We start from the raw sequence: 23,415 nt of genomic DNA, 5'->3' as shown, positions 1-23,415 counted from the left end.
TTCAAACTGGGACTAGGCATAATATTATTCAAAATGTAATGTTCCAACTGGGTGCACTTTGTCTTTAATGATATATTTAGCTTTACTCCATAGAAGAGTATTTGGCAAGAGGATTTTCTGTGGGTCTTCTCCTTTGTTTCATGAAGCCACTGAATTCTGGGATTATGGGGCATGCCACATGGAAAACAGAGCATTAAAAGCGCAGAGCTCTTGACAGCTAAAGAACAATAAGTAAATTTGTACTGACATTAACCAACATTATTAATGTCTCATGACAGAAGCATGCCTAATTTGTCATACAGGTGGAGCCTGTTGATTCGTGGATTTTACACCCGTGGATCTGGTTCAATGGGGGCACTCCAACGTGGGTCCCCCAACGCGGGGAGACTTGGCCCCACCTGAACCCTCTGGTTGCCTCCAGAGGGCTTTCTGAAACCCATAGAGGCTGCAGGCATCCGCTTGCTGCCTCTGTACGCTTCAGAATGGCCCTTATGGGCAAAAAAAAAAGTGCTACCAGTTTTTCTTGGTCCTCAGGCTTCTCCAGGTTTCAGAAAGCTTTAAAAGGCATAAAAACATCACTTCCAAAACCGGAAGTAGTATATTTTTGCCCATAAAAGTCATTCTGAAGCCCGCAGAGGCTGTGGGCAGATGTGTGCGGCTTCTGTGGGCTTCAGAAAGCCCTCTGGAGGTGACTGGAGCACAGCTCTGGTTGCCTTTGGAGGGTTTAAGGGACTGATACAGCAGATTTCATTATCCACACTTTTTGGAATTCACGAGGGGTCTTAGAACGAATCCCTTGTGGATACCCAAGGCTCCACCTGTATGACCAAATTTTAATAGGGCTGCTTTAGTTGATCAATTTGTAACCAAATTTGTAAAATGTAACCAAAAATAAAAACATTTAAGAACACCTCTAGTTATAACTAACTGACTGTGAATATTTTCATGCATGGACTACTGCAGGGAAAAGTGACTGTGTGCAGACTTTTCAGTGCAAAAAAATGGATATATCAATGGTAAAGGTTGGCCACAAGATTCCTAAGAAGGCCTAAATAGTTTCACTCTCAAATCCACATCATCTCATGCATAGGGACTTTGTGGCCACCCTGTACATGTCCTGCATATATGCACCTGTCCAGATACTGCAGTCATCTGCCTTGCTTTGGATACCTGGCCTGTCTGAAGTTCTGCAAGGATCTACCAGAATCCTTTCAGGGGCTTCTGGGTAGTGGGGTTGGTTCTGCAGACAGAATGCTGCCCATGTGGAGGCCAGGCAAGCATTAACAACAAATGAGAGTGAATGCAAAAATTTTGGAGAAAAGAATCTGGGACACTGGATAGTGAAAGAGCACAAACCAGAAAGCTGAAAGGTTGCTTGATGAATAGATCTGTGTTTCTCAAAAATCCTTGTTGTTTTACACATACTAAAATTTGTACAATATAAGATTTGGAAGCCTATTAGAACTTCAAGCTAAACGGCACTTACGTAGATATAAACGTCTCAGAACTCTATTTGGCAGCTCCTCCCTCCTATCTTGCTACTGGTCACCCACTTTGCTACTGGTTGATCTGGTTCCCATTCTCACCCTCCGTTTTTTTCACAAGGCAGGAGGCTGGGGGTGGAGATGGGAAGGCGGAGGAGGACGATGGTAGTGGTAGCAGTAGATCTGCCACTGAGGAGAAGGACATGAAGCTGAAAAGGAGCAGCAGCAGCAGTGGTAGCAGGGATCTCCCAAAAAGCAAAAAAGGGAAGGAGGAAAAGATCTAGGGGTGCTCAAGACCTCCTGGTGCCTTAGGCAGCATGCTAAATGGTCCCCCCTTACCTGGTTATGTGCCAACCCCTGCTCTTCCCACTCCTTGGATGGGTCAGAAGAAGGGAAATGAGCAGAAGTGTGGAGAAGCGGAAAGTGATGGGCTAGAGCAGGGGTGTCAAACATAAGGCCCGGGGGACGGATGCGGCCCGCGGAAGCTTTTTATTCGGCCCTCAGCTGCTGAGCAGTGCTGAGGTGTTACTGCTAAAAAGGCAGCCCCCATGAAAATTGGGCTCTCCCATGTCTTGAAATATGATAAAGATTTGCGTGTTTTCTCCTCTGTCGTTTGAAGTTAATGAATTCCTTAGTGAGAAAAAGTGATAAATTTTGGTTATGAGTTGTTTAGTGGCATCACTTCCTGCCTAACGACATCACTTCCGGCCCTTAGCAGGCATCATGAACACCATTCGGCCCTCAGTATGAAATGAGTTTGACACCCCTGGGCTAGAGTGTCAGGGTGCTGTAGCCCACCATTCTCTTCTCTCCACACTTCCTCTTCTGTTTCATCCCCTCCAGGGTGCAGGAGCAGCAGGACTTCATCCCCTTTTGCAATCCAAGGTGGAGGAGCAGCAGTGGCAGAGACAAGTAGAAGGATGGAGGTGGGCACCCACCCCCATGTGCTGCTTGATGTGACTGCTTGTTAACTTCATAGATGGGTTGCCCTGCATCAGGGCCTGAATCTTGGTGCACTTGCACAATGAGAGCAAAAGGTAGAACAGTGGGGATACCTACTGGGGGTTGGCATCTCAGCTCATGGAGCATGCCAAGGAAGAAGGAGGGGGAAAGGAAGAAGAAAAGGAGAGGATGGGGTGCACAGAATGCACAAAGGGGTAATAAAGCAGTGATGGTCCAGGCCCAGGGAGGCAATACGCATTCACTCTCCCCCTCCCTTCCCCCATAAACTCAGTCTCTAGAACACACTCCCCCCCCCTCCAGAAATAATTTTTTTTTTTAAAAAAAAACCTCACTTCTTCTTCCCCCACTTGGAGCTAGGGAGAGCTCAGCACAAGCTCCCTGAAGCAATGGAGAAGCTGCTATACAGAGCAATTGTTTGCACAGCCTCCCTGCTTTTTCTTGGCTTTTTATTTTTAAAACAAAAGAGAAGCTACTCTTCCTGCTGCCTCCCTAGAGCTTGCTGATCTAGGCATCCTGCTATTTTTTGATTGGCTAGCCAGCTGCCCTGCCTTTTTCCCCATTGGACGTTTACATGATTACACCATGATTACAGCCTAAACTGCTAGAGGCAACTCTTTCTGATACCTCCCCACAGACTGCTGACACAAGTGCTGTCTTTTTTATAATTGGGCAAACAGAGGTAGCTCTCCCTGGGGGCTTTAATTACACAGGTGTCCCTGCCAGTTTTGTCCCTTGCAAGCCAGCATAGCGACTGAGCTGACTGACAGCTCTTCTTATTCCCTCTGTGTCTGTGTGTTACTTTAAACCAGGGGTGTCAAACATACAGTTCAGGTGGCCTGCGGAGCTCCTAGGACACCCTGCCCAGATCTCTCGCTCAAATATGACGCTGAAGTCGGAATGCTCACTCTTCCTTGGCCTCATGTTGTTGTCACTTTGTTTCTTTTTATGGGGTAGCTTGACCTGTGTGCATCTGAAGCATAGGCAAGCCATAACACAGTGTTTCTCAAACTGTGGGTTGGGACCCACTAGGTGGGTCGCGAGCCAATCTCAGATGGGTCATGTAGCACCTAGCTCAGCCGCCAATGAAAATACAGAGCTGAAAATTACATGGTACAGAGCTGCTGGGCGAGGCAGACACTTGGTGGGATAGAGGCCTGGTGCTTTGCCCTGAATAGGTGGGAAGGTGGGAGGCTGGAAAAGGGGGGAGGGGCTGTGTGGTTGTAGAAGGATCTGAGTCTGTCTTCTGCTTTGACTTCATAGCTGGATCATTTAAATTCCAGGCTACGCAAATTATCAGCAAGAGTGCTCTAATGACAGGGCTTAGGCTTGAAGCCTAAATTAATGATGTCACTCCCAGCCATGACATCACTTCCAGGTTAATGATGTCATGCTAGTGGGACCCAACAGATCTGTCGTTGGGACCACTGCCCCAGCACAAAGAAATCTAGGCAGCTGCCTTGGAGACTGTTCACCTTTGCCACATCAGCAGGGGCCCTGTGGCCAGAGACTTGCAGCACGTCGTAGGCCTAGAGGCAGGTCCCCCCGCCCTCTCCGGAGCGCGCGCTGGACGGCATCAGCTCGGGATGCGCTGCGCCCGGCGCGCGTAGCCACCAGGGCAGCTGTGCCTGGCTGGCTGGCTCGCAGCTCCCGCACAGCCTCTCCTCTGCCGGATGGAATCCTCGCCTCTTCTCTCTCGCTGCAACAAAACTTCCAGCCAATCGGAGCGCGGCTTTTCCTCCCAGCTGCTGGAGAAGCCCCTGCCCAGCCGCGGCTGTAGGAAAGCTGGGGGAGAAAGGCTCCACCCTCTTTCCAGGAGCAGGGGAAGGGGGGGAGATCCTCTCCCTGTTCCTTCCCCCTCCCTTTTGCCCCACCACGTCCTGTTCTGTGCAATGAAAAGTGCCTCTTGATTCCTCTCCCATTTAGCAGCAGGGAGGAGGCTACACACTTTGTCCCTCTCCCCCCCCCCCACCTCCCCAAGTAGTGCACAATGCTGGGCATGTACGTGCCGGACAGGTTTGCCCTGAAGTCATCTCAAATCCAAGACGGGATGGGGCTTTTTACAGCCCGGAGAGTGAAAAAGGTGGGTGATCCTTGTAAGGCTGAGGGGCATCAGGGGCTTGGGATGGGGGAAGGAGGAGGAGGAGGGGTGCAATGCAGCAGCAGCAGCAAAGCGAGCTGTGGCTTTTGCAGGCTATTTTCTGAACCTCCTTCCCTCCTGCTTTTTTTCCAACGTCTCATCAATGCTGGATTCTCCCCTGCCACGTATTCCAGGAGATCACTGCAGCTCGCTCTCTCTCTCCCCCCCCCACCTTTCTCTGTGCAGGCTTTCAGAGTTCAAGGTTAAATCCCAGCCCCCTCTCTTTGTCACTCCTCGTTCCACTTCCGTCTGCTTAGCAGTGAGTGGTGGCAAGTGGAGAAAAAATGATCACACACATTCTCAACTGCTCTCTAAAAGTCTTTTCCTGGGTCCTTTGTCTGAAGCTCTCCTGGACAGAGCAGGAGTCAAACCAGCAATAACAAAGGAGAACAGAACTTAACAAAACAAAACAAAACTAGGAGCCCAGTCCTAGGCATGTCTACTCAGAAGTAAGTCCTATTACAGTCAATGGGACTTACTCCCAGGAAAGTGTGGCTAGGATTGCAGCCTACGTTAACAGTGTGAAACAGGAGCCAGAGAAATAATTAGGTGTAACCGTTTCCCTCTCAGACCAGAATGGGGAAGCTGTTCAGTTTACATCATGTCTGGGTATCCCAGTTTGCAGCCTCCACAGCAGTGTTTCTCAAACTGTGGGTTGGGACCCACTAGGTGGGTCATGAGTCAATTTCAGGTCCCCATTCATTTCAATATTTTATTTTTAATATATTAGACTTGATGCTCCCATGGTATGTGGATGGGAGACCACCTGGGAATACCAGGTGCTGTAGGCTTATACCATAGTCTTTCGAGACAGAAGGTTGCCATTTGGGGAAATGGTACAGACCTGTACTTTGAACAAGCTACTATGTATAGTCTTCTAACAATAATAGTCAGTGGGACTTTCTCCTGGGTAAGTGTGGGTAGGATTGCAGCATAAGATTGTTAAAACTATTCCTGCTTATTGATGTCACTTCTGATCATGACGTCACTTCCAGTGGGACCTGACAGATTCTCATTCTAAAAAGTGGGTCCTGGTGCTAAATGTGTGAGAACCACTGTTCCAGAACAAAGGGAAGGATCAGAAACAACTATGTTTTTGTTTCTTTTTTGCAAGCCTCAAACTATATGGAGACTTGGGGGCAACTTATGATGCTTCGGGGAAAAGCTGTGCATATAAACAGTTGCGAGTGGTGGTTGTGGGGTTCTTGACGATGCTTTTGCTTAGGTAGCAGGTGTTTGGCCATTGTGCCCTGAATTAATGCTAACTTCTTTGTTGTCATATGACTTTTACACCTAATTATTTCTCTGGTTCCTGTTTCACACTATTAGTAGGTACACACCTGTGTACCTGCAGCTTATCACATAGCACTTCATCTCTCTGACAGCATGTACACAGTGTATGTCTTTGGCTGGCAGCAAAAGCAGTTTATTTGCACAAAAGTTGACTCTCTGTGCCACCCACTGCAAGGGAAGGAATAGTCCATCTTTGCCATGGCTAAGATTGACCCATATGATCCTATAAGTCAGTGCTTCCTTATAGCACCTTGTACAATTGTGCAGTTTATTGCATCACTGAGCACTAAGGAAACAGGGCAGCCCTCCAAGAGGCAGCTTCGAGCTAAGAACTTGAATAGATATACAGGTAATGCTCAAGTTAGCCATGCACTTTCTATGGAAATAAAAGGAAAGATACCAATGCCGTTTTACCTGTGTTACTGTTCTTTAGGGTGAAAAATTTGGTCCGTTTGCAGGAGAAAAACGCATGCCCCAGGAGCTGGATGAAAATACGGACTGCAGGTTGATGTGGGAGGTGAGATTTGTGGGAGTGGCTCTACCACTGTGTGCCTGGCAGCTAGAACTCTGCTGGGCAACAGTGGTCTTTAAGTGCAATGACTTTAGATTTAACTGGATGCCTCTAGATTAGGGGTGTCAAACTTAAGGCCCATGGGTTGAATGTGGCCCCTGGAAGCAATTTATCTAGCCACCATTATAATTGGGCTTTCTCCATTTGATAATTGGGCTCTCTCATATCTTGAAAAGGTGAACAAGATTTGCACATTTTCTCTTCTGTCATTTGCAGCTAATGAGTTTCTCTGCGACAATAAATGCTTGTTCCTGGCTATCTGCTTAATGATGTTGCTTTCTGCTTAATGATGTCACCTCTGGCCCTCAGGGCACCATGAATGCTAACTTCGGCCCTATGTAGTAAACAAGTTTGACATTCCTGCTCTAGGTGTTCTCGTCCACCCAGTTTCTTGTAAAATCTACAAGATCGAGTTGTAAAATCTAGTTAGGTAAGCCAGTGTGTTATGTAGGAACACAGTGTTGGTCATAGACCAGATAGTCCCTAGTTCAAGTCCCTGCAATTGCTTTTTCTCAACCAAATCTACTTCTCAGGTTTCTTGTGAGGATAAGGGGTGGATCACAAACTCCTTGGAGGAGGCAAGATAAAAATGAATACATTAACAATTATGTTAATGTAATACTGTTTAATTGTACAATGTAATGTAACTGTTCTGTGCACACCTCTGTTTCTTCCACCAACAACCAGTGATATGAGGAGGAGACAGCAATGCACAGTGTGATGACATAATGCAGTGTGCTTATTAGGAGGAGATACAGAGAAGTTCTGTATTTAATTCCATTTTGGGAAGTAATTATGAGAGTGTTAGGGATCTAAACTGAGACTGGTGAATTATAAATGTAATGCGTGCCTTTAAAAAGAAAAGAGCAAGATTTAAAAATCCATATTACATAACTCTTAGTATTTTAAAAAGGACACAAAACAACAAAGAGTCTTGTAGCACCTTAAAAGACTAACCGATTCATTTCAGCATTAATTTATATGCCTGAGGATTTTATGTCATACGTCTGATGAAGGAGAGTGTGGTCCACAAAAGTGTGTGCTGAAATAAATAGGTTAATAAGGAGCTAGAAGACTCTGTTACGGTTGAATAGTTATTAGATCAACAAGAACGCAAGTATAGTGAGCCCTCCTTATCCATGGATATTTGGTTCCAGACCCCCCTCCATAAATATGTTGGGGTCCAGTCCTGAAGCTTGCACAATTACTTACCTGGAGCCTCTGGATGCCTCTGCTGGGTTGCACTGGGCCGATGACCCACTCTATTTGTGGGCCTCAGAAAGTCCCCCAGAAGCCTCCGAAAGCTACTTTGCATTTTTGGAAGCCAACCAGAGGTTGGCCACCAGAGGTTGGCTTCCAAAAACTGGAATTAGCTTCTGGAGGCTTCTGCGGGCCATTCTTAGGCCTGCAGAGGTCAACAGAGAGGGTCGCCAGCCCAGGAGAGGCTTCTGTAGACTCCAGGTACCTGCAGATGGTTAAGGGCTCCATTTTATCCAACTGACCAGCATTGGTGTAGCTGCAGTGCAGCCCTGAGGCAAGAGAACAAGCATTCCCTTACCTTGTGGAGGCCTCCATATCTAACTTTCCACCACAGGATGCAGTGTACACCCCATTGGCACAGCTACACCAGGGATGGAAAGTTGGATAGGATTTGGCCCTCAATCCATGGATTTGGGACCTGCAAATGTGGCAGGTCCACTGTAATAAGTCCAAAGCCTGGTACTGATGCAATTTGCTTTTCTCCCATGCAAGTTCCCCTTCCCCTTTTATTCTCAGCTTTACCTTTAGTGCAGAGTTTTGTCTATACTGAAATGCTTAAGTTAAGGTTGAGTATTTTGGGTTGGTGTGAGGAATAAAAAATGAAGTCATTTTCTTAGAACATAAGAAGAGCCCTAATGGATCAGGCCAAAGGCCCATCTAGTCCAGCTTCCTGTGTCTCACAGTGGCCCACCAGCTGCCTCGGGGAGCGCAAAAGACAACAAGAGATCTGCATCGTGGTGTCCTCCCTTGCACCTGGTATTTGGAGGTAGCCTACTTCTAAAATCAGGGGATTGCACATACTCATCCTGGCACATAACCTGTGATGGACTTTTCCTCCAGAAATTTGTCCAATTCCCTTTTAAAGGCTTCTAGGCTAGATGTCATCACCACATCCTGTGGCAAGGAGTTCCATGGATCAAGAATAATTCTTTTATCCTTGTAGCCTAGTATCCTGTAGCCTGGACAAGGATTTCCTGTAGGAAATTTCCTACAGGTGGCATTATTTTCAGTTCTATCTCACTGTCGGCCCAAATCCACTGCAACTCCCTGTGCCGTAATGCGGTGATACCCACATGGCACATGGTTATGCAGCAGTGCCCCCACCACTCCATTCCACCCACCTCTGCTTTGTTCTGTCCACCCTTGCCTCTCTCCCACCCCCTGCTAAGCACACTTACTGGTGCTGGTGAGTATCGGGCATCTGCCAGTGTGCAGAGTCTTTGACTTGTGGTGGCAGACAGGCTGCATGCTCTGGCCTGTCGCCTTTTGATACATCAGTGATGTAATCACTGAATGACTACAAACTGGGGCAGAGCATTTGAAGAGGAATGCTACCTGCTGAGGAAAAAAATACCTCTGCCTATGATACCAGAACTTTGTCTGAAGATGAGGGGTGGCGTGATGCCAAGGCAGTTTGCCTGCCAGTTTTCCTGCCAGTCTTCTTATCATGTGGGAGAAGCATAAGGAAAAGCATAGGCATATGCGAGCCACCCTCTTGTCTGGGTCCTGGAGCAACTGGCCATTTCTGGACAGAAAAATGCCAGCATTGACGTCTTCTAGACTGAATGTCTAATGCTCCTATGTGAAGTGTGATGTGGCCTGTTTCGGTGCGTGGGCAGTGTCTGCTTTCTTTCTAGTGGCACGTTGACAAACGTTCTGAGTCGGCTTGGTAATTTCCCACATGAGTTGAAGACAAGAGTTGTTGAGGGTTGTAATGTCAGAGCAGCTGATACATTTATCATGTAGCTGACCTGTTTGTCATTGGTCATATCTCAGAATGTGGGTTTTCTGAAACTTCACAATTGCAGAAATGGGCACAGAATATAATATTCAGTGTCTTGAACATCTCAGCTTTCAAAAAACTTTTCCCCAAAAGGCAACTTTTAAGCACAGTTTGAAGGTGTGTGGGTCATGTTTGCTTGGTAACATCTCAAAAGTACAGCCATTTTCAACCGCTGTGCTGTGGCACATTGGAGTGCTGTAAGTGGTTCACAGGTGTGCCACAGGAATTTGGGGAAGGGTCATTTATTAGTAGGGCCAATGGGGGATGTGAGCCCCCCCCCCCACTGGCAGCATAGTGTGCCTTGTCAATTGTCAAAAACCTGATGGTGTGCCTTGACCATTTTAGTGCCTTGTCAGTGTGCCATGAAATGAAAAAGGTTGAAAATTAGCTGCGAAGGTGGGTAGTGGAAGAAGTCTGGGTAATAGTTGGGGGTGTGGCATAAATACCTGGAAAGTCATTTGATAATTCCTGTGATTATAGATCCTTCCAGTAGAATAAATGATGCAAAATAAACAATTGTATGCAAATATGCATAAATTGCAGAAATGGTTTGTTCCTGGCACCGACCTTGGGTACATTTGGCCTAGAGTTTTAAGCCCAGAGTGTATATAGGTCTGATATTAACTATATTTTAAACTGCAGTTTAAGAGTAGTTCTATGCTGATGAGTAAAGTGAGGCACATTAGATTGTTCAATTCGATCTTATTTATGTTTTCTTTTTGGTGCAGACTGAAAATAGGTTGCCTTAATACCTGGAAGCGTAATAATAATCTCTTGAATATCAAATCGTTTGAAAAATATCCCAGCGTGTTTAGTGAAGTGGCTTTTGTGCTCTGACCATCAGAGCAGGTTTTATAAGCCTTTCTGAGACTATTTCATAACTTTTTTTCCCTTCAACCTATTTTCGGAATCATGCACAGATTCCTGCATGCCACATTTTATGGCTTCCTGAATGTTTGAACCCGAGTGGTTTATGTTTAGAGACACTGATCTGAATACAAGTGTTGTAGGGCATTATAAATCATGCTGTGAAGTGGCCTTGGATTGGAAAATCAGTGCCAGGAATCTATAAGGTAAAACTCAGCTGTCCAGGTTTATATTGATAGTCATTCCAGAAACGATGAAGGCAAGCTGTATCTGTTAGCCAAGCTAGTGGCTGTTTTGCTGGAACACATATATTACGATTTTTATGACTGTGTTGCTGCACATCTAACCAGAATTTAAAATTGCTCCAGTTTATGAAGAAGCATCCTCCTTCATAGGTGCAGAAACATAAATTACAACACTGGTTTTTATCTGATCACTGCTTCCTCTTGGTGAGGACACCTTAACTGGTTAAATGGCTGGAGCAGAACCTGAGCTAAAAACAATATCCAGGAAGTGAAATCAGATTAGAAAGGGCCCAATCCTATCCAATTTTCCAGTGCCGGTACAGGTGTGCCAATGGGGCAGTGCACTGCATCCTGTGGTGGGGAGGTAATCACAGAGGCCTCCTCAAGGTATGGAAACATTTGTTCCCTTACCTCAGGGCAGCATTGCAGCCACATTGGTGCTGGAAAGTTGGATAGGATTGGGCCCAAAGTCTATTAGAAAGTTCACGCCCAGCACACTTCTCTGCTCTCTTGCAATCTGCCTCCTGTGTTACTGAAGTAATATGTGATGTGAGTACTGTCCTCATAGATCTACTTTGGCTTGTCCTTTCTCCTTGAAAAAGGAGTGGAATATTTAGCAAAGGTAGTACTTTTCAACCAGTGACAAGAGTACTACTGGGTGATACACTACAGCATGGCAGGTGGTACTTACCTCTGTAGATTTTCTGCATGCATGTGAAATGCTGCAGCTGCCACAGGGACTGTGGTGCTGTTTTTAGCTGGCCAGACTCCTCTGCAAGTGGGAGATGGTTGGGTAGCAGTCTGCCTGTGGTAAGATGTGGCTGTGTGGCAGCTTTAAAAAAAATCCAGGTCCAGCCTATTTATACACAGATTTTTTTATACAGGGATCTGACTCAACAGGAATGGCCCCTGCAAATGAGAAGGAATGTGCTGATCCCTGGAGAAGGGGAAAAATGCATCCCTTTAAAATCAGTTTTAAAAAACGGAACAGTCCTTTAACAATAGCCTTAATAGCCTCCTTAATGAGAGGGGGGGCAGCTGGCTGACAACCCATCAATCCTTTTCTCTCCAGCAGACCCCTCCCTTCCCCCTCACCTTGTGAAAGAAAGGTGATCGCTTTGCATTGGTGAAGGGAGGGGCATTGGTGAAGAGGAGGACTGATTGATGGATTGTCTTCTTAATGACTCTTATCTTACATCACAAAGGTCAGCAAGGCTGTTTTGAAATCACTGGAGCAAAGAAACTTTTAACTTGATTTGCTATAGTGTGTTTTTTGCCATCAGTCTCAACCTGTAATACAGTGTTGGCAAGAAAGGAAAGAGGTCACAGAATGGAGGAGAGAACAGAGAAGACTCTCCTTTGCTGAAGTTATGGCTGTGTATTGTATTCCATCCCCATTTCCCCCTCCCACACACGCACAGTGGCTTGACTCTAGAGACAGTGGGACATGGAAAAACCGGTACTTGCGTGGGTGGTGTTCACAGAGGGGAAAAAAAGGATGTGTGCTTTCTCCTCTACAGACAATGGGATTTTTGACTAACTGATCTTGTAATCTGGCCAGCACCACCAGTAGCATGGAAGCATTCTTAAAGGAGAAGTGTCTAGCTCATTGATTCTCTCTTGTCCACCCTTGGCTGCATGCGATCACTCTTCCTGCTCTACTATGTCTTCAGAAGGACATGGGAAGTTGGTTCTTCCTCTGAAGCCTTTCATATCCCACAAAGCTAACTTTTCTTTAGTGCATTCAGGATGTCAGCTCTGAGAGTTTTCAGAGCCAAAATTCTTTTTCTCTCTCAATAATAACAACAACAACAACAACTAGGTATTTATATACTGCCTTTCTGGTCATCAGATTACTCCTCTGACTTTATTCAAGGCGGTTTACCTAGGCAGGCGTTTCTAAACCCCCTCAAGGGGATTTTTACGATCATAGATGTTCTTTCTTTCAAGAACCAGCAACATTTCAGAATGGATCTTCCTAGTTTTTGGTCTCACTTCCGGCCTCCAGTTCTCCCACGCAGGCTGGCAAGCAGATCCATCTCTCACATGGAGGGCAGCCAAGATGCTTCTTGCTCACAGCAAGAGCAGGTGGAATCACTCAGCTGGGCTTGTCAGCTGCTTCAAGGTCTCACCATTCTCAGCCATTCAGGGAGCTGCCGGTGTCCTCGAACTGGCGACCTTCTGATGTTATCTTCAGGCTAACGGAGGCTCTACCCTCTAGACCAGACCTCTTGCCCATTACTGAACATTTGTTTGTAGCTAAATTTTCTTAGGCACCACTGAACATGTTTGAATGTTCATATAAAAAAACTCTGTTCGCAGAAAATTGAGCATTGGGTGATCGGTGAAGAAGATCCCTTCACCTTGATGTATAATTCTGTTGGGCACAGAATCTTTGACAAGTGGAAGTCATGTAACCCTCTCCATGTGTATTCTGAAATTAGGTGGTCCCAGGAAGGTGGAACCATGTGTTTTTTATGTGTAGATCAGTCCTGAGTTTAGTCTTATCATTCAGATTTTGTGCAACTGTTTCTTATAGCTTGCCAGGACTTGATCCCAAATGCGTCTAGACCAGGAGTGTCAAACATAAGGCCTGGGGGCCAGATGCAGCCCGCAGAAGCTTTTTATAAGGCCCTCAGGCTTTTAGCTGCTGTGTAGTGCTGAGGTGTTACTGCTGAAAGGGCAGCCCACGTGAAAATTGGGCTCTCCCATATCTTGAAATATGATCAAGATTCATATATTTTCTCTTTTGTCATTTGCTGATAATGAGTTCCTAAGTGAGAAAAAAGTGTTTTTTTGGTTATGACTTGTTTAATGACATCACTTCCTGCCTAATGACATCACTTCCAGCCCTCAGCAGGCATCATGAATGCTATGTGGCCCTCCATATGAAATGAGTTTGACACCCCTGCTCTAGACCTTCAAAGCCTTATCCAGTAGGGCTTTGGTGATGATAGATGCATTTGGACCTGCAGCCCATATCCTGTGGATAAATGACCTTATATGAGTTGCTTGATCTCTGATGAGACTAACATTTTTGGAAGGCATCTTTAGGAAGCCATGCTGGATGGTTTGATATTTTTCTCATGTCTTTGTAGAAACAGTTCTTACATGAAATATTCTATGTTCATAGAATGGTGGTATTTGTGATCAAGTTACATAGACATATAGGACATTATTGTTTTGTCATGCTGCAACTATTCCCTTGGTAAGAAATTAAGCATTGCTACATACTTAGTCATCAGATGCCTGAGACCTGAAATAGACAACAGTTATTAATTCAGTTGTCAAATTAAAAACGACCACATGAAACAGTATGAAAATATTTTGTCCATAACCCACAGACCATTCGCTGTGAAGGAGTCTCATTGAAGTACCTACTGAAGACTGAAGACTATGTGACTGTGACATAGCCAACCATGGGTTTGGGAGATGTTTAATTATTTGATTTTCCCACTGAGGACAAATCCAATAAAAGGATTTACATAAATCTATATTTGCCATCCCCTACAGTATTTTATAGAGGCCTATAGGTTCCCCCTTACCAATGGGGGCTGGGGGATAAGAATAGGCCCTCAGTTTGGCTGTACTTGTCGTAAGAGGTGACTAAACAGCCAGCGGGTAGATGGGACTTGTTAGCCTGGGAAGGCAGCTCATCTGAGAGAAGGAAAACTCTGATCCCAAACCTCCACTGCCTTGTGGCTACATCCATTTATGGAAAAAGCTTCAGGAGTCAACCTCAAGGCAAAATCTGGAGCCGGAGTCCCTGAGGCAGTTCATGGCTGAACACAGTCATGTTCTGGCAACTCCTGCGATGCCGCTGGAACCAACCGTATTGGCTTCTGTCTTTCCATTGGACCATTTCAGCGACGTGGAGAGGGGGGATTTGCTGCATGAGTAACAATCTATCCTCCATATCTACTTTACCCAGGCTTCGCTCACTGGAGAGGACACTCTGTTCCAGAACCACCATTCAGAGTGCAATACCATAGTCCTCCGAGACTGAAGGATGCCAACAAGAATAGGTTCCCAATCCTATGACCAAGTGGCCCTGGCAAGCCCCGGCAAGCCCCGGCAAGCAATGTCCTAAACCCATTCAGAACAAAGGAGAGACGGGAAATGAGAGCCTGAACTACCCCGCAAAGTAGTTTCCTTGCCATTAACTCTTCTAATGTCCATGGAAATACTGACCATTCATGGGGCATCAGCATTAATCAGATGTGCAAGGAGTAACAGAAGCCACCCAGGTCCAGTACAGGGAATCAGGAAAACATGACCAGGATGAATTAACTCAGTGCTTCCCAAATTGCTACAAGGGAGTTGGGAGTGCTAAGTATGTGTGGTGGAGGGGGGAAGGCAGAAACGCAATCTCCAGGATCGTGCTGCTGCTGGGTGTGGTAGTGTTTCATTTACCTAAGGGGATACAAGCCTCTGGGGGTGCAGGGAACCCCAATTGTCTGTAATAGTAAAAAAAAAATTGATTGAAAGCCACTTCCTGTCCTCGATCATTAACAGGAAGTGGCTTTAAATCGATTTTTTTTTAACCAAAGAAATGAGCAAAACATGCCTTATCCCCCACCCCCAAAAAGGATAAGGTGCAGCAGCCAACCAGCAAAGTCACTTTGTCCAGGTTTTGGGAAAATAAATAAATAAAAATTATACTGACAAATTATTTACAAAAAGGGCTGACAATAACCAGGGCATACTACAGGAACTTACTAAAAAAGTTGCCGTATGTTATCAATGAAAAAAGATGTGGTTTGCTGTCCAAAAGGTTCTCTACCTGACAATGCACCTGCAAGAACAGTCCCTCTTGTGCACAATTGTGGCTATGAAGCCCTGACCTGGCACTTCTTCCTGTTTCCAAATATGAAGAAACGTTTACATGGAAGAAGTTTCCACAGTGATGTGGAGGTCATTACAATGATGAGAGCTGGTGTGCCTCCAAATCTGCCGACTTCTACAACGATGGTATTTAAGGACTGTTCCACAGATGTGAGAAGTGTGTGGCCCTAGGGCCTAGGAGGTGGAAATGTAGAGAAGGAAGAGTCAGTGGACCAAGTTTCAGATCTCTAGCACAGTGGTTCTCACACATTTAGCACCAGGACCCGCTTTTTAGAATGAGAATCTATCGGGACCCACCAGAAGTGATGTCATGACCAGAAGTGACAACATCAAGTAGGAAAATTTTTCGCAATCCTAGACTGTATTCCTACTCACATATACCCAGGAGTAAGTTCCATTTACTATCATTGTTAAAAGAATATACATAGTAGCTTGTTCAAAGTACAAGTCTGTAATATTTCCTCAACTGCAGTCACATACCATGGTAGCATCAAGTTTAATATATTAAAAATAAAATATTGTAATGAATGAGGACTCACCTGAAATTCGCTCATGACCCACCTAGTCGATCCCGACCCACAGTTTGAGAAACACTGCTCTAGCATATCTGGATCATGGTGACAGCCTCCCCATTTTGGCTTCCCCTTGTAGATGGTTGATCTGAAAATATCAATGCCTATCTGAATAAGGTGTTTTGCAAGAGCTATCCCTAATATCTATATTTTTAAAAAAAATAAAATGAACATTTGCTTCTTCTTTTTGATCTCACATCTTCCAGTGACATATTGGCTGCAGTGTTTGTACCGGAATAGTTTTATGTGCTGTCTTGAGTCAACCTCGCAGTGTTTGTGATCAAAGACTGGAAAGTTCTAAAGTAGTAATTGGTGAGAGAGTTCCATCTCGCTTTCCCAACAATTCAGATGTTTCTCCATCAATCAACTTTACTCTGATTTTGAAACTTAAACATAACTAAGCGCTCAATCCAAACCTGTGCTGGAGCAGGCAAGCCAGGAGGCTTGTGCTGCATCCAACACAGGTTTTTTGGATGCAGCGGCTCAGCCACGGGCAAGGGGAAGCTCTTTCCCTTACCCCTGGGTAAGGGTTGCGTGCCCCTATGGGTCTCCTCGGACCTGCGCCACCTCTGGAGGTGGCGCAAGTTGGAGGAGAGCAGAGCAGTTAGAAGCCGCTCCGTTCTCTCTGGGAACGGGGGTTGGGTTCCAGCATAACCGCTGGGTCCCAGCCCTACCCCAGGCTCCCCAGGCCCCTGGGGCCACCCATTGTCCCCCCTCCCAGAAATGACCCTTCCCGCCCCCTCCCCACACCCACTACGCCTGCCTTTGCTGCTTGCGTTGGCACAAGAGAGCGGACACAAGCGGTGGCGCGGGAGCCACCGCAGAGGCTTGTGCCTGCCTCCGCGCATCGGCGCATCTGAATGCACTGACGCGGCTCCCACCCATGGAGCTTTAAGGCATGCTTGCGGCATGCTGTGCTTTACGGCATGTTTGCGACCCTCCAGGGCCTCCTATGCCGGCATAACTGCCGATTAGGATTGTGCCCTAAGATATTTGAAATTTCAACTCAGAGGGTTCTTGCAGATCAATAATGTAGTAATGCTCACTTTTGCAACAGCTTTTGTTTTGATTCCTTACCCTTCAAAAGGGGCTTTATGTATTTTGTTTTATGTTCTGCCATCTCCCAGTGGCCTTGGGCAGCTGCACTTCAAATAATCTTTGTCCAGGTTCAGACATTTTCAAAGTTTGCTTTCTGGTTTTTAACCTCATAGTTTTCTACACATGTTTTTAAAAGTGTCATGTTTGATCGTGTTTACCAGATGAATTTTGAGTCCGTCTCCTCCCAAGTCCCAACCAATGTGCTTATTAATGGAGTTAGCCACTCTAACAGTGCGTGTTTGTTTTTTTTCCTGGAGAATGACTTTATTGTAGCTCATCTGTGTTGCATGGGGGTGGTGATCCTGGTTCCTGACCACATGAAAGGAAGATGTCACCCTGATGTGGAGTCATCACCCTGACTGAGACCTTTGGCATCGCTTAGTTGACACTCCTGTCATCAAGGTCTGTTAACTGTGCCCATAAGGCAGAGTTGAGATCCAGGAAACTTTCCCAATCTGTGACCCTGTTAGGTGTGATCATATGTTCAAATGGGATTCCTCAAGGGTAGTAATAGAATCTGCAAGATGTATTCATGACTGCAGTTCATGAATAATCATTGTTTTCTTGTGTTATATTGGTCCAACATGAATCTCATCCCACCTCAGTGTGTGTCTTCCGATCATATCTGTTGATCCAATTAGTGCACCAGAATAAACCTGCTGCAGGAATGTGTCTCTGTTGGGCTCTATAATTGCTAACGGTGCTGTGACGCGTTACCAAATTCTGTGGAATGCAGTAATGCATATGAAGTCTCCTCTTGAGCAAATAAAATGGTACAAATTGTCTTCTATGTTCCAGTTTTTCTGCAGAAGTAAAGCAAAAGTTCTCGGCTTGAAACATTTCTATGTTGTCCCAAAGATTGATTAGCAGATTTCCTGCAGAAACGTTATATCATTTTTCTTTCTAGGCCTGACGCTGGAACTCTGAAAGCACAGTCCTTAAGGCTACATTTCTATAAATGCTAAGCTAGGAATAAGTCCCATTGAGTTCACTGAGACTTCCTTCTGCGTAGGCACACCTAGGATTGCACTGTTGTTGACTCTATTGGCTCAAACTCTGTCGAAATGAACAGCATTTTCTTGAGCCCAGCAGTTCCAAGAACAAGCCTGTTGTTCTTTAAGCTGCTAAGAACAACCAGCATTAGGCTTTACACGCTCTGTTTCTAAATTAAATTAAATTAGATTCCAGTCACGGAATATTCCTCCCCCTTTGCAGTTTATATGGGACTGTAGTTTGCTTGCATTTCTTATTTAATAACAATCCTCAAAATGGCAAGCAATGTGTTTACTGAGCCTGGCAGAAGAAGCCATCTGTTTATTGCCATTGTTGTGCTGACATGTCTCTCCTCGCTGCCTGTACAGTGTTTGACTTCCGTTCACATATATGCTTAAGTATACAGGTCCAGCCTATTTATACACGGATTTTTTATACACAGATTTGACTCAACACGAATGGCTCCTGCAAATGAGAAAGAATGTGCTGATCCCTGGAGAAGGGGAAAAATGCATCCCTTTAAAATCAGTTTAAAAAACTGAACAGTCCTTTAACAACAGCCTCCTTAACGAGAGAGAGAGAGAGAGAGAGAGAGAGAGAGAGAGATTGAGAGAGAGAGAGAGAGGGCAGCAGGCTAACAATCCATCAATCCTCTCTCCTGCGGACCCCTTCCTTCCCCCAGCACGTGAAACAAAGGTGATCATTTTGCATTGGTGAAGGGAGGGGCTGAGTGAAGTGCTGATGGATTGTCTTCTTAATGACTCTTAGAGTCAAAAGGTCAGCAAGGCTGTTTTTCAATCACTGGAGCAAAGAAACTTTGTTTTTTAAATTGATTTGCTATAGTTTTTTTGTTTTTTTGTTTTAATCCAAGTGAGTGCTTGGAATGGAACCCACTGGAATTAGTCTCAACCTGTATTCTGTTTTTGGCCAGTCTCTGCATGATTTCATTACAAGCTTAGGAGAGTCACCTAGCAAATGACCTGAGCCACTTTGGAGCAAATGCAGTACTTCAATTACATGGGGGCCAAGGGGGGCACCCTACTTCTTGCACTGATTCCCTTAACTACTGTGCTTAGAAGGCTATGGGGGGGATAAGTTGCCTAGAATTCATGGGAATCAGGGAGCTGGGTTTGTGGATTTCATTCAGGGCTCCCTACCTTTCCACCCATAGTTTGAGACTGGAGTGTATGCCAATGTAAATCATTTCAAAAAATGGCCTACCTACTGGTACTTTTTTTTCACTTCCAGGCTGGTATTCAGCCACCATAGCTGGTATGTTTCCAGATCACATCTACAGTGGGCCATCCAAATCTGCAGGGGGTTTGGTTTCAGACCCCCCCCCCCTCCATCATAGATAAGAAAATTCCACGGATGCTGGTGTCCACTCTGGAAGCTTGCATAATTGCTTATCTGGAGGCCTCTCTTGGGTCACATTGGGCTGGCAAACCTGTGTTGGCCTCTGCAGGCCTCAGAATGGTCTGCAGAAGACTCCTGAAGCTACTTCCAGTCAAACCAGAAGTTATCTCCAAAAACTGGAATTAGCTTCTGGAGGCTTCTGCATGTCAATCTGAGGTCTGCAGAGGCCAATAGAGTGGGTCACTGACCTGACATGACCCAGGAGAGGCCACCTCAGTGTTTCTCAAACTGTGGGTCGAGACCCACTAGGTGGGTTGCAAGCCAGTTTCAGGTGGGTCCCCATTCATTTCAATATTTATTTTTAATATATTAGACTTGATGCTACCATGAATGTGACTGCGTTTAGGGAAATGTTCCAGTTCTAGACTTGTAACAGTCTACTATGTATATGCTTTTAACAATGATAGTAGATGGAACTTACCCCGGGTAAGTGTGGGTAGAACTCTGCAGCCTAGGATTGTTAAAAATTTTCCTGCTTGATGATGTCACTTCCAGTCATGACACCACTTCTGGTGGGTCCTGACAGATTTTCATTCTAAAAAGTGGGTCCTGGTGCTAAAAGTGTGAGGACCACTGCTCTGGAGGCACCCACATGAACCTTCTATATCTGAGGATGGTAGAATTTGCGGATACTGGACTCATGGATGTGTAGGGTCCACTGTATTCATTTGCATCCTCCCAAGGCCATCATCCACATTGAGAGGTAGTACTAGTTAGAGAGGACTAATTTAAACCTGAGTAGTACAGCTCAGACACAAGGAGGTTTGCCATCTGAGTACTAAGCCATGGACGAGCTGTAAACAAACAGAAATGGAAGATGTGAGAGAAGCAGGGTGGGGAACATGTGGCTTTTAAAATGATGCCTTAGTTTGCTTGTTGTTTGCAATTAAGCTAAGATGTGGTTGGTCAGCAATGTTCTTTCTCCCCATCTTTTTTAGGAGGTATGTCCAAATCCCCAGAATATTTGGTTTGCTGGAAATTTGGGTGGGATATAAATCTATATTGTTAAGTGTTTTTGTTCAACTTCCTTGTCAGGCCTTTAATGGCGTTGGTTTAGTTGTGTTAGCCATTGTGTCCATTGCATGATGTGTGTTGGCTTTTTTCTCATGAAACCTGCACTCAAGTTCCTGTTCATTCCTAATGACCCCGCTGGGATGTATTGGAAAAGAAACTACTCCTTGGCTTGTTTTTTCATCTGAATAATGGGAATACTAATGATCTCTTCTCAACATTAAGGAATGTGAAGAACACTTTGTGCGAAGAATGTTATGGAAATTGAAGATCAACATCCACAAATGGCTGGAAAAGAAATAATAATGCTATTTTTTGTTTTGTTTTGTTTTTAACTTGCACAATACTCCTTGAAATCTTTTTAGCTGTTGGGTCATTTCTGAACTTTTAGCTCCTTTGCCAACTTTTCTCGAGGACTGTTGAAGATGGAGATTAAGTTCTGCCCCCTGTTAAATATCTGAAATCCCGTTGACTTCAGTGGATGTCCGCAGCCTGACTAGGCAGACTGCAGTTATACTATTTTCCAAAGGAAGGCGCCAATTTTCATAATTGCCTTGCTTGTCTGCTTAGTATAATGTACAGTTTTGTGTACTGCCATGGTCCCTTTAGGCTTTCAACCCTTTCATGTTGAGAATGCAGCATAAATTGTGTACTATTGTAGAAATGTCAGCCTGTTTGAAACATGAGAGCTTTAATTTCATCCATATTCATGCCAGAATTAGCATTGGCCTTGCTTGTCTGTTCCAAACACAGTAAAAAGTATAGATTCTGCTTTTTCACAGCCATATAACAAATCCCGTTATACTAAAAAATAAGTTGTATTCACATGATCTGTCTCTTTGGAAACAAATCTCTTTCTTAGGAAAAAAAAGAAAAGAATAAATGGGACTTTTATATTGTTTCCCAAATCTCAGGAGTGGTTATTTTTAAGAAGAGATAAACACAGTGTCAAGAATGCCCACTTTAATGTGGCTTTTGTTAAACTTGGTTATATTAAGACTTTTCCTATGTCTGTCAGTGAAGAAGCGAATTGACCCATTGACAAAAAAGCATGATCACTGATCCACCTGGCAGTCTTGTTCTAGACCCAGGAGCAGGTGAATTAATGGGAAAAAGAGGAGGACTTTTTTTCTAAGTCCTTTTATTCTAAGGACTAAAGTGGGAGGGAAACTGCTGTATATGCTTTTCTCTGAAAGTCTAAAAGCAACTTGAATGCATGTGACTTGGGAACTGGCATGGGGTAAAAGTTTAACCCAGTAATTTCCAATCTTTTAAATCTCATGGCACCCTGCAAGGCACTAAGGGCCCAATCCTATCCAGTTTTCCCGTGCTGGTACAGTTATGCCAATGGGGCATGCACTGCATCTTGTGGTGGGGCAGCAGTCACTGAAGCCTCCTTAGGGTATGGGAACATCTGTTCCCTTACGTTGGGGCTGCATTGCGGCTGCACCAGTGCTGGAAAATTGGATAGGATTGGGCCCTAAAATTGTCAAGGCACACCATCAGTTTTTTGATAACTGACAAGACACATCATGCTGCTGGTGAGGGCTGACATCCCCCAATGACCCTATGAGTAAATGATCTTCCCCTAAACTCCTGTGGCACACCTGTGGACCATTCACAGCACATCATTGTGTTGTGGCACACCATTGTTTTGCACCACACTGGTTAAAAATCGCTGGTTTTAACCCCACTACTTTTGCATCGTGTCCACAGTCCAAAGGAAAGTGGGGGCATTGCTGCTTTTTGAATAAGTGAATATTTCCGAGCTCTTCAATCTCAGAACTCCCATGTAATATCCAGTTTGGCCCCCAAACCATCTAGAAAATAATAATTTTACAAAATCTTAAGCTGCTTTTCAAAAATGAAAGAAATGGAACCAAAAATGTTTACCCCTCTCAAAGCATGTTCCATGGTAACAGTCCAATAATACGCCATGAAATAAATGGTGATGGGATCCCCGAGCTGCTTGCCAGGTTATGTTAAGGGCAAACTCAAATATAAACAGGGTATAGCAGCAACACCTTATGAATGCTGCCCTCTCTCTCTTCACGTGTTGCCGACAGCCATGGTATAAAACAAGTTCCCGTTCAAACAACGTAGCAGTATCCTCAGTGATACCAAGCCATTCAGTGAGAGATTGACAATTACATGCTGCTGCAGCACAAGAAATCAGTGTGAAGAATGTGGGGTGGGAATAATATTCTCATTGTTTAAAAATGTATTCTGAACAAGATGCAATCAATGAAGTTGGAAGTCCATACCAAAAGGTTACCATTAAAGATACCAGCCCAGGATCCTGCATCCCTTCCACATGCTCAGCGACTGTATTTTGGAACTGAGACCCACATTTGGCTACAGCATAAGAATTAGGATGAACGGTTTTCAGAGTTCAGTTGCCTGTTGCCGTTTTATCTGGAACTCAGGACTTTTGAGAGGAAGCTTCTCTCAGGGGGTACTAAGTTCTAAAATCCTTTAAATATAGAAAATCATTGCAGAAAATTAGCATCATCATATTTTGGCTTATACTTAAAGGTGCAAAAGAGAGCGACTAAGATGATTACGGGGCTGGGGCACCTTCCTTATGAGGAAAGGCTACGGCGTTTGGGCCTCTTCAGCCTAGAAAAGAGACGCCTGAGGGGGGACATGATTGAGAAATACAAAATTATGCATGGGAAGGATAAAGTGGATAGAGAGATGCTCTTTACACTCTCACATAACACCAGAACCAGGGGACATCCACTAAAATTGAGTGTTGGGAGAGTTAGAACAGACAAAATAAAATATTTCTTTACTCAGCGTGTGGTTGGTCTGTGGCTCTTTGCCACAGGATGTGGTGACAGCATCTGGCCTGGATGCCTTTAAAAGGGGATTGGA

General features: G+C 44.9%; 1 protein-coding gene across 4 annotated transcripts in view; it reads left to right on the top strand.

Moving 5' to 3' along the window:
• The first annotated feature begins 4,277 nt into the window (after positions 1 to 4,277).
• Positions 4,278 to 23,415, top strand: part of PRDM5 (PR/SET domain 5) — a 119,348-nt gene continuing 100,210 nt past the window's right edge. For all 4 annotated transcript variants that reach the window (XM_066632626.1, XM_066632627.1, XM_066632625.1 and 1 more), the window contains exons 1-2: positions 4,278 to 4,527; positions 6,311 to 6,394. In XM_066632626.1, the coding sequence (XP_066488723.1) occupies positions 4,435 to 4,527; positions 6,311 to 6,394 (177 nt within the window). In that variant the 5' untranslated portion in view covers positions 4,278 to 4,434. The remainder of the gene's footprint in view (positions 4,528 to 6,310; positions 6,395 to 23,415) is intronic.

The sequence above is a fragment of the Tiliqua scincoides genome, chromosome 6, assembly GCF_035046505.1.
Source record: "Tiliqua scincoides isolate rTilSci1 chromosome 6, rTilSci1.hap2, whole genome shotgun sequence".
Taxonomy (NCBI): Eukaryota; Metazoa; Chordata; class Lepidosauria; order Squamata; family Scincidae; genus Tiliqua; species Tiliqua scincoides.
Note: the sequence above shows the minus strand (reverse complement) of the source record. Positions and strands in the feature narration are given on the sequence as shown.